Source organism: Brienomyrus brachyistius, chromosome 7 (assembly GCF_023856365.1).
Source record: "Brienomyrus brachyistius isolate T26 chromosome 7, BBRACH_0.4, whole genome shotgun sequence".
Lineage (NCBI taxonomy): Eukaryota > Metazoa > Chordata > Actinopteri > Osteoglossiformes > Mormyridae > Brienomyrus > Brienomyrus brachyistius.
The window spans coordinates 15650246-15666731 of NC_064539.1; the positions used below are offsets into that span (position 1 = coordinate 15650246).

Here is a 16486-nt window from a genome sequence, read left to right on the forward strand (position 1 = left end):
ATTTCATTTTCAACAGCTAATACTTGCTATAAAACTTTAATGTTATCGGTGGCATGTCAGCTGTTATTTAGGAAATTAAACTGACCTGGATGGACCTGACAATGTTTCAAGGGAACAGTGACAATTTTCCCTTGATGGTTCCTTATAAATGCATTACAATTTTATGTCTGTTAATCTATGTCAAATGACAGAAAGATAATTGAAGTCATCCCTGTTAATTATTAATCTCTACTCCGTCAAACACTGGAGAGACGGGTACAGATGAAATATTAGCTCCAAATATTAATATAGCAGATTAGAAGCGGCTGAATAACAGCCTTACATCAACTACAGCAACCTGGGTCAAAAGTGACGCCACTGAATGTATATTGTAAAAAAATGCTTCCTCCTGTATTGATAATGAATCTTAAGGATACAACGATTTTGAAGATGGAACAGAGAGGCTGTACTGCAAGCCTACAAAGTGAAGAGACTTAAGGACCAAAAATACCTAAAATGTATAAACAAAGGATATGGAATCTGATATACAAGAAGCAATTTTTCTTGTTACCTCTTTTTAGCCTCAGTACTCATTCACTATCCCCTAGCTTTTTCCGCTACCTTGAGATATAATTAAGTAATTCACATAATCAAATTCCCAATTGCTACTGTGCACTGTTTCCTTTGAGCAGTAACATACACAGACAATGGGAAAACGCTTTCATAAAACACACGAGTATCTGTAAAATATGGTAACTACGGCTTGCAGGAGCTTTGCAGGGCAACTCAGTTCACCGACACAGGATAAACTACACTCACCGGCCACTTTATTAGGCACACCTGTCCAACTGCTTGTTGACGCAAATTACTGATCAGCCAATCACATGGTGGCAACTCAATGCATTTAGGCATGTTGACATGGTCAAGATGAACCGCTGCAAACCGAGCTTCAGAATGGGGAAGAAAGGTGATTTAAGTGACTTTGAACGTGGCATGGTTGTTGGTGCCAGACGGGCTGGTCTGAGTATTGCAGAAACTGCTGATCTTCTGGGATTGTCACGCACAACCATCTCTAGGGTTTACAGAGAATGGTCTGAAAAAGGGAAAACATCCAGTGGGCGGCAGTTCTGTGGGCGAAAATGCCTTGTTGATGCCAGAGGTCAGAGGAGAATGGCCAGAGTGGTTCGAGCTGATAGGAAGGCAACAGTGTACCCATCTTCTGATGGCTACTTCCAGCAGGCTAATGCACCATATCATAAAGCTCGAATCATCTGACTGGTTTCTTGAACATGACAATGAGTTCACTGTACTCAAATGGCCTCCACAGTCACCAGATCTCAATCCAATAGAGCACCTTTAGGATGTGGTGGAACAGGAGATTCGCATCATGGATGTGCAGCCGACAAATCTGCAGCAACTGCATGATGCTATCATGTCAATATGGGCCAATATCTCTGAGGAACGTTTCCAGTACCTTGTTGAATCTATGCCACGAAGGATTAAGGCAGTTCTGAAGGCAAAAGGGGGTCCAATCCGGTACTAGCAAGGTGTGCCTAATGAAGTGGCCGGTGAGTGTATGTATTCTTTCTCCCAGCAGAGTTAAACATTAATAAAGTGTTTGGAATACAAAATTACTTACTAGCAGTGTTTTTACTAAATAATAATATTATACAGTCTTCTCCAAAAGTATTGGAACAGCAGATGAGATCAATTAGCATTGTCCATAACTCTAACATAATTCCTCCTGAATTTTCACTGACCTACTCCTGCCTGCTGACTGTCCTCCTGACCTACTCCTGACCTCCCTCTGCTTTCTTAATATAACAGCACATAAATGTGAAGCTCACTAACACATCCTGCTCAATATTAAGCCTTAATGACAGCCACAGAAAATACAGGCTGTATTATCTTCTCTAAGTCCTCATTCTTACAAGTTTCAGCTTATTCTTTTTTAGCACCAAAAAGTGCCAGATATCTCCATTTATCCCTTAATGAAATCTATTTGAGTTCAATGAAGTAGTTTTTTAACTAATACAATTACTCATCCTTCAGCACACACAGACTTTAATTCTGTTCAAATACCCAACCAGGTAAAACTCCTAAAGTGAAAGGGAATGTCTATTATAAAAGCTAATATTAAAAAGGCAAAAAACTAACTAAACCACCACAGCCACGCTTGAGGGGTATCTCAAATCACATTACAAGATTCTTAAAGGCATGAATATGGGAAATGTATTGTAATACAGTCAGCGTACATCGTACCTGGTTTTTGATAGGTCAGTTTTGAGCGATTATGGGTCACACAAACAAACAAATAAATATCCTATGCATAATGTTTGTACATGATTAAAGAATTCAGTAGTGGCTGAAAAAATGTTGATGTTTAGTGCACTGTACTGTACTGTAAGGTGCAGGGGCACTGATTTTCAATTACAGGTGAGATGGCTGTATAAATGTGTCAATCCCCTCTGAAATGTTGTTTCTACCTTTTGGGGGATTTTAAGGTTTAATTAAGGGGGTCAGACCCCCTATCCCCCCACCCAGCAATCCTGCTTATAATTCGAACTCTGATAGTGCTTTCACAAAGGCACTCACACATACACAGACACACACACTCACTAATGAAGTTCCCACCTGAAACGTGAACGAACATTAACAACATGGAAACAGTCAGAACTTTTGTTCTTTAAGGACGCAAAGCACGTCTCCTTTTGGAGTGAAACTTCTACAGTACTCTTCCCCAGGAGGACAGGAAAAGCCAACGTATGCCAACACAAACACGCAGTGTTTTTCACCTGAAGCACTGGGCTCTGGTCGAAGTTGTAGGCACTCGGACGGCCTTCCAGGGTGGAGAAAGCCACGTTGCCCCCCGTCAGAGGGGAGATGTCACTGAACTCGTCCGTGCACAGGGCTGTCCTCTCGTCATCACCGGGCTGAAGGTATCCCTTAGCGGCCTCCTCATAAGTCCTCTGACAGGAGCCGCTGTAGTACTGGTACGGGAGCCAAGGTCCCGCCTCCTGGCTCCTTTTATAGATGGCAAAACTCTCGGGGCGGCTGGTATGAAACTTCAGCCGGATGTATGTTATTTCGAAAGCCTTACCTACAGGAAAAAGCAGATGCATGTAAATGATTATACAGTAAGGGTCACAGGATCTTTTGCTTATGAGCGATTCTCCAGTGCATCTTTTATTTAGTTTGCCTCTTCATAAATTCATGTAAATAATTAATATAAAGTTATAGTTAACTTTAATTGGTATTTCTTGTCAAGAAAGAGAAAAGCAAGAGAATGGCACAAGTATTTTTTTCTGAGGGAATCTCTCTTTTCTAGGCAGGTAGCGGTGATGTTTCCCATTGTTCTTTCATTCAACATTTGCAAACTGGAACATGAAAATTTAGTTTCCGGACATCAAAGAAAAATATTCTGGGTGCTGGGCTACTGCGATGGAGCCAAGGGAGTTTCATAAAAAACTAGAGAACTACGGTCTTGGGGGCTGTATCTGGAAAAAAAAATGTTATTCTCCTACCTTGTAATCACAGTGCAAATTGAGAAGTTTGCAATAAATATAGATTAACCTTGTTCTAAATTGAGGGCAAGACTTACTGGATAATCCCAAAGGAGCTCCTTAAAGACAGAGAAAAGCTGGAATAACAGTGTATTTTCCTTCGAAGTGAAGGGTACAGTGGAAGGGAGTCTTGTAATACATGTTAGTTCTGCAGCACATAAAGTGATCAGCAACCTCAGTGTAGGTCTTAAGGAGGTCGCTCTTTGCAAGGGCTCTGAAAAGACACACGTTTTGTCTTCATTAGCAGGACTACAGTCGAAGGCTCATACCTGCAATGTGTATTTCTTATTTGGCATATTTTTATAGTACAATGTAGGATAATACATTGGTATTGGTATTGGTATTGGTAATGGTAGGATAATACATGTATTGATAATACATTTGGGGGAGCAGCGTGTGGCTCTGTGGGCTAAGCCTGTGTGCATGTAATCAGAAGGTCGCAGGTTCAAACCCTTGAGCGAGGCCCTTAACCCCCAGCTCCCTGGGGGCCCCTATGGGTGGCAGCCCTTCGCAGACAACCTCCTCTATGAAAAAAAAGAGGAAGTTGTGGGAGGCGTAAAGACAATTTCCCTACGGGGATCAATAAAGTATCGATTATAATATGAGACTTTTATGAAAATGCTCACTTTGTGCCAAAGTACCATTCATTTCCAGACATATTAACAACTTGACCTGCTGTTAAAACATAGAGGGAGCCTGTAGGAAGGCCCAGGACGACATGGAGAGAACATAGCATCCATACAGTACTGCACACGCTGGTCTCCAGGGGTGGGAGGTGACTACATTAAGCACAGGGCCGCCATGTGCACCCAGGGTAAACCATAAATGTTAGAAGTGAATACGAACAGAAAGATGCTGTAAAGGCTAAATAACTGTTTTATTTAATATTTATCTTGTTAAAAACTCACTGAATGCTTTGCCCAGTACACATTCTTCAGAGATTCAAAGTAATAAACTAAAGTTTTGCAACCGGGACATATTTTAAATGCATAATTTTATTGATGTCAGTTCTTTTATCGGTACCTGCCCACTTGACTTCATTCGGAGATTAAATGATGCAGAAGCAAATTGATTTAAATGGTGGGAAATGATGTAGAAGGACACGACGCTGCCAGAAGTGACCCGTGCAGAGAAATGCTGCTGCTCTCCCTTAATCTGTTGCTTTTTCTGATTTTTATATAAGAACATTCAGGTTTTACAGGGAAAAAAGCTAGAAGTTTTGTCTATTTTTTTTTTATTACTCTGGTAACCTAGAAAAAAGTTATTTTTTTCACATCCTACATCCAACTGTTCGTCAAATCAAGTAACTATGCAGTTACTTATGAAATGAAATTATAATATTGCTATAACAATATAAAAGTGTAATAACAGCACATAATCCTGTACAACAGGAATTTGAAATAACCTTGAAATGACAGGTAAATCATTACATATTGCCTGCATGATCATACTGATGCATCTTAGCATAGTATAAAAACCTGTAGCTATAGAGTATGGCTGTGTGTGTGGACTGGAATCAGGCCCAGTCTGAAGCCCAGTCTGAAGCCCAGCCTGAAGCCCAGCCTGAAGCCCAGCCTGAAACCCAGCCTGAAGCCCAGCCTGAAGCCCAGTCTGAAACCCAGCCTGAAGGCCAGCCTGAAGGCCAGCCTGAAGCCCAGCCTGAAGCCCAGCCTGTGCTGCGGCTGTAGCTTCTGGCTCCTTCCCACGACGGAGCTGGATGGATATGAATAACACAAATAGACAAAGAAAGGATATAACTCTAAATTGTAAATTCAGTGATCACTTGCAATGTTTCTGGAAGTAACACTATATTCTTGAGGACGTCTAAAGGTCAAGTTGTGAATCTGACTCTAAGTGGCTTTGGCACAAAGTGAGCCTTTTCATACAATTCTCATATTATCCTACATTGTACTATAAAAATATGCCAAATGAAAAAATACACATTGCAGATATGAGCCTTCGACTGTAGTCCTGCTAATGAAGACAAAACGTGGATTTTTTTGGAGCTCTTGCAAAAAACGACCTCGTTAAGACCTGTATTGAGTGCTGGATGAGTACGGTGCTGCCTCGTATAGCCTGCAGACTTCCCTCTGACCCTGTGCTGGATGAGTACTGTGCTGCCTCGTATAGCCTGCAGACTCCCCTCTGACCCTGTGCTGGATGAGTACTGTGCTGCCTCGTATAGCCTGCAGACTCCCCTCTGACCCTGTGCTGGATGAGTACTGTGCTGCCTCGTATAGCCTGCAGACTCCCCTCTGACCCTGTGCTGGATGAGTACTGTGCTGCCTCGTATAGCCTGCAGACTCCCCTCTGACCCTGTGCTGGATGAGTACGGTGCTGCCTCGTATAGCCTGCAGACTCCCCTCTGACCCTGTGCTGGATGAGTACTGTGCTGCCTCGTATAGCCTGCAGACTCCCCTCTGACCCTGTGCTGGATGAGTACTGTGCTGCCTCGTATAGCCTGCAGACTCCCCTCTCACCCTGTGCTGGATGAGTACGGTGCTGCCTCGTATATCCTTCAGACTCCCCTCTGACCCTGTGCTGGATGAGTACTGTGCTGCCTCGTATAGCCTGCAGACTCCCCTCTGACCCTGTGCTGGATGAGTACTGTGCTGCCTCGTATAGCCTGCAGACTCCCCTCTGACCCTGTGCTGGATGAGTTCTGTGCTGCCTCGTATAGCCTGCAGACTCCCCTCTGACCCTGTGCTGGATGAGTAGTGATGGATAGAGAGATTGTCCACATTTCTGTAGTGAAACACAATAAATACACATGCACACTTCATCTAAATTCATAGACGACTCTTAACCATTAATTGGTGCTGAAACTGCTGATAACAAGTGAAGTGTCTCTGATACTCATGATGACAATCCGATAAAAATGACAGATAAAAAACACCAACCCTTCACCGTCCATGAACGTAAGAAGCCATACAACATCCCATTCATGGATTTATATACATAAATGCCGTGGCCAACATCATTTGGGTGTAAATAGAGCTCTGCAGGTTTAGAACTGTAAACACGATGTACTTTTCAGGTTGCCAGACTGTACACAAGAGTGCAGATATTTGCACTGCTGTAATTTCGTCTTTAGAAAAGCACAAGATTTAGCTTGTAATCAAAATATTTATTGAGCTATATCTAGGGAGAGCATACCTTGGAGAATCTTCAATGTTCTGCCTGTGTGTGTGTGTGTGTGTGTGTGTGTGTGTGTGTGTGTGTGTGTGTGGGGGGGGGGGGGTTCTCTTACTACTTTCCTCTCCTCTCTCAGTCTAAAGACATTCAGATAAGTAAGTTGGCATGTATAAATTGCTTGTAGTATGCGGCTATGTGTGTTGTAAACCTTGTGTCCTGTGTTGCTACAATCCCCCACAGCCCCGTCTAAGATAGGCAGTTAGAAGATGGATGGATGGACATATTAATTATGAATTACTTGCAATGTTTGTAAGAAACTTAAAAAGTAATACATAGAAATCATACTGCTAGACACGTGATTTGCGGATGATAAATAGGTATTGCTGTTGCTTTAAACGAACCAGGCTTTCCTAGGGCTGAAATATTTTGTACTTTGAGGATGTTTGATTTATGATTTCCAAGTTCGCAAAGTTAATTTATTGGCTTAACGAAACACAGGCAGACTTCTCCAACAGCAGAAATGGGACATCACTAGCCTGCGTAGGCATGAAACTCCGTTTCCCTGTAACAACATCTTCCTTCGCTTCTTTCATCCCAGACAGGAAGTCCTTTCATTTAACGCCACCGAATTGAAACCAGATGCACTCGCCTGGTGTGTGTCTGGGAAAACCCTGACCCTAAATCCGAGCGGACAGACCGCCCACCATTTATTTCCTTTGCTGTGTTTTTGTTTGTTTGCCCAACACATTCTTGACCTGAAGACTGTCTGCGCCTGCAGCTCTTTGTATATGTCTGTGCATATGTGCCATCATAAAGTTTCTCCTCTGCATTTTCGGGCCGTTGTACATGGAAAAGGAAGAAAGTAACACCCAGGAAGCAAGTGTCTCAGCCTGACATGGAAGAAATCTGCAACTCGCATCTCTCTGTTACTGTTAACAATCATTTGGAAATATTTTCTAGAAATCAGAGTCATATGAAGTACAGCACTACTGCCTCAGCCTCTGACCGACTAGTGTTAACTGACTAGTTAGTGTTAACCTCCTGAAATCGGCTGCATATAATTCAGAACATATTCAGTTTTACTTTTTTGGGTTCATACTGCTCTAACATTGTATGTCAAAAAGCCATATCTTAGTGAGACATGGGTTTCACTCCTTGTGATTATAAAATGAGAGCAGAAGTGTGACCCAGATAATGGGGTAAAAACAACAATGGTGAAATTTTATTCGGAACACAATTTCCTGAATTGTTCAATTGGCTGTTTTTGGCTTAACTTCTGAGTGGAACGGTAAGCGAATTGGAATCCTTTTGAATGAAAAATACTTGCCAAAACAAGCGATACCATACTGACTTGTAGAACTGCCAGTCTGAATTGCAGCCAGATGGAGCTGTATCCTGTAATTTTTCTATTATTGCACTTGAATTAAAAAGCAATTAATGTTTTAAGTACTTTGTCTCCTCTGCTTTACCGACTGTTTCTTAGAAAATCTTGAAGACAATAGTTCAGTGAAAATAAACAAACATGCATGTTTTATACCTGATTTTTCAGAACCTTTCTCTCTTTATTCGTTTGGCTTGACATCAATGATATGAGAGCGTGACAGCATTTTCAGTGACTTTGATAATAAGACTTTTAAACTACTTCTGTGACTTATGTGGTTTTGAACATGCAAAAGCATAAAAAGCTCAACAGACATTTAAAGGAAAAGCTGCTTCACAAAGAGGCTGGTCTCTGAGAATTTCACCGTCGAATAGTGTAAGTTACTGCTAGAACCTGACAAGCAAATTGAATCTAAAAGCCCGATAACTGATTATTTGCGATTTGTCATACAAGAGTGGATATTCTTACCCAGGTGGAGGGTGAGATTGACGGACTGAGGGTACTGAACCCCGTAGAACATAGACTGGCTCTGCCACCAGCTGGGCTCCTCGTCGCTGTGGAAGTCCGTCAGGAAGGTGACGTTGTGGTGCCAGCGGGGGTCAGAAGCGTCGCAGTGGCTGCAGGAGCGCGACGAGCCGGCCTGCGTGCAGTAATCCTCCGGCGGGGTGCCGCACACATTGGAGGCCAACACTGTCCTCTCAAAGGCAGCGTTCTCAAACCTGGGCATGCAGCGGGTGGCAGAACCCCGGTCATCGTAACAGGAGTCCATGGCCCCGGAGACGATGGTAGCGTGGAGCAGGGTGAGAGGCAGCAGGGCTAACAGGGGCTCCATGTGAGACTCTCTGGCAGATGCACTGCACAGGCAGAGGGGAAAAACAGCTGCCCAATGGGATGCAGAGCTCAGAATCCTCTGTTTCTCATTTCCTGCCCCTTTCCATATGTATTCCTCCTGCTGACTTAAGTGGAGTTCCTCTGATCTTCCCAGGCAGGATGGGCAGAGCACAAGGGGGGGCCACATCTAGCTGCCCTCTGCTGGGTGACATGTTAACTTTAAGGGTTTGTAGTTTCCTTCATGTGTTTTTTGGGAGCAGCCTGTTTGAATGACGCTAATGTTGTTCTCAAAAATAAATTAGGACTTATTTAAATGGTCTAGGCACAACAGGATGAATTTTAAGAAAGCTATTTCACAGCAAATTACGCGAGCTAAAAAAAAACACATGGTAATGAATATATAAGTATTAAACCGTATTTAATTAAATGTCATTTAGCCAGCATGCCTCAAAACAGGATAAAATAATTAGATTCTATGCAGGGGGAAAAACAACAAAAAGGTGTAATTCAATTTACAGATATAATTTGAATATCAAAATTAGGACAGGAATAAGTATGCAAGGTACTTGCTTTGTTAACATTTCCCTTGGTGTCTGCAATGTGTGCAGTATAGCTTAATACTGAGAAATCTTTTCCCACAAACACATTTTTGCAATAACTATTGCAACATGTGCTTACAATTTCAGGCTTCAGATTTTGTCAGTGTAACTGATTGGCATTCTCACCACATACAAACACACACACTCTCTCTCACACACACAGACACACACACAAACAGGCACACACAGAAATACCAGAGAAAAGACCAGAAAAATGTCCCCACAATATAAAAAGAACGTTTTTTACACACACACATAATAGAGGGACAGTTATCACTTTCATTATTCATTGTACAGTTTGATGTGGTTATTTTATTTTGATTATGAATTATTAAAGCTCAAAAATAAAAGTGACATTTTTCAGAAATAAGTTCCAAAAGGTGCAAAGAGATGTGCAGTGAGCATAATGACTGTTATATACCTCACTTTAGTTTCATTCTGTATGTTTGACCTGACTCTATATACCAGACAGAGATTGAGTTTGACATTTACGGTTCAGCTGCAATGGACTGGCATTCCGTCCAAAGTGTAGCTCAGTCTCGTGTGCTTTGCCCAGGATCCAGGTCTCCAGTGTGGCCCTCCTATGGTTGGATACCAGGCTCAATAAGGAAGTATGAGATTCTGCGATAACCTATTTTTCATATATAACTAACAGCATATGAATTCCACATACCGTTATTCACCTTTGCCTTAATATCTCATTTGTGTAAGACATCTGTAGCTAATGAGAGCAAACAGGGTGGTAGATACCAGTTTGCAGTGACTGGCCATAAGCAAAAGGTATTTAACATTTTATCTATTTAGGAGACATCTTTTCCCAAAGCGATGTACACATGAGAGAGATAATCATGTACACATGAGACAGATAATCAGTGGCGTCAGAAGGAGTTTGGCCTTGTGGAAGGGGCTGGGGGCAACGCATAAATGCAGTCGTCATATCATGAAAGGAAGCAATGAAAGGAAGATTGTAAAATATTTTTAGAATAATAAAGATTTCATAATTTTAAATAAGAGACTAAGTTTATACAGTTACTGGCTTTAAATAAGATACTGTTTACGATGGAGTTTCACAGAAAAAAAATTATCGATCCAAATGATAAAATGAGATACGGCACTGCAGTATTTGTTAGGTATATGTTTGCTAGGTATATGTATGTTAGGTATATGTTTGTTAGGTATATGTTTGCTAGGTATATGTTTGTTAGGTATATGTTTGCTAGGTATATGTATGTTAGGTATATGTATGTTAGGTATATGTATGTTAGTTAAATGTTTGCTAGGTATATGTATGTTAGGTATATGTTTGTTAGGTATATGTATGTTAGGTATATGTTTCTTAGGTATATGTATGTTAGGTATATGTTTGTTAGGTATATGTTTGTTAGGTATATGTATGTTAGGTATATGTTTCTTAGGTTGTTTGTTAGATATATGTTTCATCCTCGCGCTCTGCATGCACAGTGAATTGGCCTGAGTAACACATGGTTTCCTGATGAAAAGTAAGAAACACAAACTCATTTATTTATTTCTGGAAGAGGGGAGGGGTGGGTCTCCCCCATGGGTCCCCCTGGCCCCCCATTTCTGATGCCCACTGCAGATCATACATCACAAGTGTACTGCAGTCAAGGAGCCAGCTGAGGTGGCAGTGCTGCTCAGCACTTACTGTACAGTGACTGACCATGAATAAGTGCATGTTAATGCTGGAAGAAGAGCAGGACAAAACACTAAAGCTATTCACCTAAAGTGCTGCCCTGGAATGATTCGGCTGGCGGTGACGACCTGCAATTCCAGAGTCTGTAAATACATGAAGCAGATGAATTTACAGTAGACCAGGTTTCCTTTCGTCCTGGGTCCCCAGTGAATTTCATTGCAGTGGCAGCTATGGTATTACATAAGGATGTTAAATTTCTAACAAACCCGACTGCAGAAGTCCCATGAGTGGAGAGATTCAAAGGGGCAAATACATGCAATAGGATGCTAAGGGAGTTAACTGTGAATGTGAATCTAAACATTGTGTTTCAGTTCGTAAAGTGTAATCCTCATGTCTCAACAGGCTCGCAGAAATTATAATTTACTCTTTAATCCTGGGGTACTGAATGCAAAACTGGATTGAAATTGAAATTGAATTATAAGGAATGTTTTTGCCCTGCGACCCAGTAGGATAAGCGGTTTGGAAACTGGATGGATGGATGGATGGAATGTTTTTGGTTTAAAAAAAACATACAAAAAATACTTGAAAATAAGTCGCTGACGTCTGTCTCCAGAAGGTTGTTGGTTCAAATCTTATTGCCATTAGACGCATGAGCAAGGCCCTTAAGCTCAACTGTTCTGGGCTTCAGATAAACTGCTGTCATTGCTCTCATTTGTCTGTGCCTGTGAGTGTGTGTGTCTCATGGGAGAGTGAGATGGCTGAATTTCATCCTGCTTGCTAATTGGGGCTGCATAGCTGCATGCTGGTCAGAGTGCTGATGATCCCTGGCCACCACCGAAAGTGCCAAAAATGGGCACATGAGTGTCAGAACTAGACCATGGATCAATGGAAGAAGGTGGCATGATCTGATGAGACCAACAAGTCCAATCCACAGCTAGGTAGCCGGATATGCAGAAGGCCTTGATGCCCTGTTTTATGACACATTACTCCCATGACCATCATTAAAATCTTCAATTTGTACCATAGTAGCCCTTTTGTAGGTTTGTACCACACAGGACAGCCTTTGTTCACATTTTGCATCAACAAGCCTTAGCCACCCAACATCTTGACAGTGGATTGTGGTTTTCCCCTCCTTGGACCACTCTCTCCACGGGTGACCGTGGGGACCCCACAAGCCTTGCAGTTTCAGAGATGTTCTAATGCAAAGTCATTTAAGTCTTTAACACTCTATTTCCTCTATATGCATCACATCGACTACGAGTACCGAATGTCGGCTGTCCGTTAGAAGCCAGCATGAATGTGATCAACTCACTATTACTGCTCCTTGTAGTACAGTCTTATCTCACCAGGAATTCCAAATCTCAGATGTAACCCAGCCAGCATGAATGTGATCAACTCACTATTACTGCTGCTTGTAGTGCAGTCTTCTAACTTCTTCTATTAATTTTTAAAAAAAGCTTAAGAAATTCTTATGTTTCATGTATTTCCATAGTTTTTTTTTCTCTTTTTTTTGCCCCGCTGATTTCCTGTTAATCAGGGGTAAAACCTATCAAGTCTGGCAGAAGTTCATGTGAAATAGCTTTGCTAGAAAACACTAAGAGATAGCAAAGCATATTACAGGTTGTATTCTAAGTGGAATTAAATAAACATAATTTGTGGTACATTCAACCAATTGCAAAAGTCATAGATCTATCCTGTCACGGGTCGTGGGCAGCGATCGCGAGCAGAGCGGCGATCGTGCGGGCAAGGAGCAGGCAGGCAAGCGGGATACGGGGAAAACGGGGTTTTAATAAGTAACGGGGAGCAGGAGACATGTAACGCCAACTAACATCAATGACAGACAAAGCAAACTGGGGAGACCAGGACTTAAATACACAAGACTGATTGAAAGCAAAAGGAAACAGCTGGGTACAATTCGGGAAACACACGCGGGTAAGTAGGGGGCGTGGCACACAGGAGGAGCGGACAAGCCGGGCGTGACATATCCCAGTATCAAAGCACAATAAATGTATTAGATGTGTTGGGTTACTTTATGTAAAATATTACAGGAAACCTATAAGTAGCAAAATTACCTGGAATCCAGCTACTGTTTAGGCTTAAGTCTTTAAACTCAGGATTTGATGCTGGAGATTTAGGTCACTGCATATTGCCAAGCAAGGCTCTGCACTGTGCTTCTCAGAGCTTCCATCACTTCCTTTCTGACTGCAGAGTGAAAACGGACCCTTTCACTAAACTGTGACAGCAGGTGTTCTGCTATTTTTATTTGCTGTAATCATTTCCTGTTATTTTTTTGTACTGCATTTCCCCTGGAATTTCACAAGAAATCTAGATCTTTATAAATTACATTATTTGTAAAGCTTGTATTACAAAGGTAGACATGTCTGACTATAAAAACAATTTTTTTTCTAATAAATTATTATGGCTTCACGATACCGTAAATGCTGTAGGCTGTGAGAGCAGTTTGTGGGAGTCGTGTCTAAATTTCATGCAGCATTTGGTGAAGCAGCAGGAAGCGCGGCGATGATATGGGGATGGGTGGTCCCATGGGTTTCCATGGTGATTGATTATCAGATCCCATTCCCACAGACTCTTCACTTTAATGACACCACGCTGCTTCTGATTGGGCTGACTGACTAGGCCTGGTTTTAGGTTTCAGACAATGCTCACATCAAATCAAATCACTTTTATTGTCACATCACTAGAGTGACCCACACCTACTCGGCGCTTCTCATCAAGGACAATTCCAGAGTGTAATAAAGTCCAGCACCTCTACTACTCCTTCCGCCACCCAGTCTACACTGGATTTTTCAAACTAGTTCCATAATGAAGGTGAAGAGGTCAGCCTCAGAACCAGCACTACAGTTCCTGGTTTGAATTCCACGAATGCCAGAAGGGATTCCACTCTGCTGGGCCCTTGAACAAGGCCCTTAACCTGCAATTGTGTTGTCCTGGTCATGACAGTAACCTACATCCAGCCCAACATCCAGTCTTCCAACCTTCAGGGAGAATTTGGGGGTTGGTGGCAGGACTGGCACTCCAGCCACCAGAAAAAAACTCTTCACTGTTCCATTCCATTCGAGGTAGTGTGGTGAAGTATCAGCCACTGCACAGCTGCACTTGGGCTCTCATCCCGGGGGGGGGTCGGCATGTGGTGGGTGTGGCAACACGCCGATCAGCGCACACTTCGTACCTCTTCATGATGGTTTGTTTGCAGTAGATTTAAAAGAAAGTTTAATGTTAAATTGTATGTGCAAGTTGATGTTCGCTAGTAACTACATTCCCATTCTCTCAGGATTTACTCTCTGTTGCTAGTATGATATTGTAAGTTAGAAACTCCATGAGTGCAATATAAACTTTTTTCAGTAATTCATATTTTTTATAACGGTGTTATTAATAGCAGAAAGGATCTGATATACCCATTCAGCCATGTAGATTAGGTCGAGATTTTAAATATAATTCCTATTTGTATCAACTGTGTCCCTTTAAATATTAATGCAGTTCATAGACTTAAATATTTTAGATCTTGAGTTGAGCTCAATTAATTCAGCTCAACTGAGTTGGATGATTTAAAAAATACTTCTAGAGTGGTTTAAGAATGAACTAATTGACTACACTGCACAAAGAAAAAAATAATAGTAAATGTGTGTGACAAATGGTATCACGTCATGTAGGTGAAGAAAGTCAGTTTTAATTTGGAGTCTCTACTTTAGCTAATTGTTCATTAAAAAAAGAAAAGAAAACACTGGAGACACTAAAAGGTCAAGGGATTACTGAATTAATTAATACCAAAGAATAGGCACATTATAAGCTATATGTGTTATGTGGCAAGTTTAATCAAAATATATAATTTACATGGTGATTCCTGTACTGCAATTATTTCTTATTGTCACAGTTTAGTCCATGTGTTATAGCTGAGCTTAAACTGCGAAGCCTTTGATGGCATCATAGCCTCCACATGTGTCAAAAGTGTCAGCTTCTGTCTCTGCCTCTGGCTTCTAAGCTCTTAATATCTGGGTCTTAATATCAGACTCTTGGGGGAATTGATTGCATAGTCATCTCAAGCATTTTCAGTTCATCTTACAGCCTTTGGTAAGGATTGCAGTTGACTGTGCACTAATACACTTGAATGACATTATTATGTTAATGGCCTCTATAGAGATGTGCAGTGAACCCAAGTTCTGTGCGGCTTCCATTGCTCACTTTAAAGGTCAGTAAATTTCAGTTAGAGTTGCAGGAGAAGCTGAAATGCTTGGTGACGTGCAGTGTGGAAAACCACAGTGTCACATCCAGAGACAGGAGCCCAGAAAAAACCTGTAAAGTGGGTGCTAAGGTTGATGAATGAACAATTAACAAGAGCTGTGCAATTGTTCTATTTTGAGAAACCGGAATACAAAAAAGCACAATGGTAATTTGACCTCATTGCACCAGCCCTCGGTCTGTGTGTGGGTATATCTATGTTCTCTGTGCGTTTCTGCAGTTTCGGAAATGTTAACTGCCCCTATAGTGTGTGACCAATGATAGACTGCAACCCTGATAACTGTGATTTCTAGGTTCATTGCAAACCCTATTATTGGTCAATGACAGGTATATCAGGTCTAGGAAAAATGAATGACTATGGGATAATGCAAAGAAGTACTCAAGTATGGAAGCTGTATGGGTCAAATGCATTGAGGGATGGGTGTATGGAATTGCAGTAAGCAGTTGTGTAATAAATGATAGTACAATTGCTTCTTTGTAATGAAAATGAAAAATTTTAATTATCATCCATTTTTTATAACCACTTATCCGACACAGACTCGTTTTGAGTCTAGACACAAAGAAAAGGGATCTCTCTGCTTGGGAGCCAGCCCAGTGCAACATGTTAGTCTGCTGTAGGACACACACACACACATGCACAAAACACACACACATACACACACAAACACACATTACTCTCTCGCAGGACGCACACGCACAGATGTTAGTCTGCTGTAGGTCACACATACACACACACATTAGTTTGTTATAAGACACACACACACAGATGTTAAGCTGTTGTAGGGAAATATAGAGATGCCAGTTTATATATATTTTTTTGGATTTTGGTCTGTTGGAGGGAACCAGCTTAGGGGTAGAAAATGCAAAGTCACACACAGCTGGTCCTGTGAGGCAAGCAGGCTGCAGTGTAAATGTAAATAAAAGCAGCTTACATGTTGTTCTGGCACATCATGCAATGCGCTCATTCTTTTCAAGGCATTTTGTCCATGAAACATTTGACAGAAACCAAATGCAAACTTTCAACCAGCTTGGTCTCCGCTTAAATACTCCAGACTGCATGAGTGCAGAAGAGAAAAGATACTGGGCAGCG

At 41.6% G+C, this 16486-nt stretch overlaps 1 protein-coding gene across 2 annotated transcripts in view; it reads right to left on the reverse strand.

The window, feature by feature from the left end:
* Positions 1–9034, reverse strand: part of lamc3 (laminin, gamma 3) — a 68187-nt gene extending 59153 nt beyond the window's left edge. For both annotated transcript variants that reach the window (XM_049020905.1, XM_049020904.1), the window contains exons 1-2: positions 8527–9034; positions 2775–3079 (exon numbers count right to left, since the gene is read on the reverse strand). In XM_049020905.1, the coding sequence (XP_048876862.1) occupies positions 2775–3079; positions 8527–8890 (669 nt within the window). In that variant the 5' untranslated portion in view covers positions 8891–9034. The remainder of the gene's footprint in view (positions 1–2774; positions 3080–8526) is intronic.
* Between the last annotated feature and the right edge of the window lie 7452 nt (positions 9035–16486).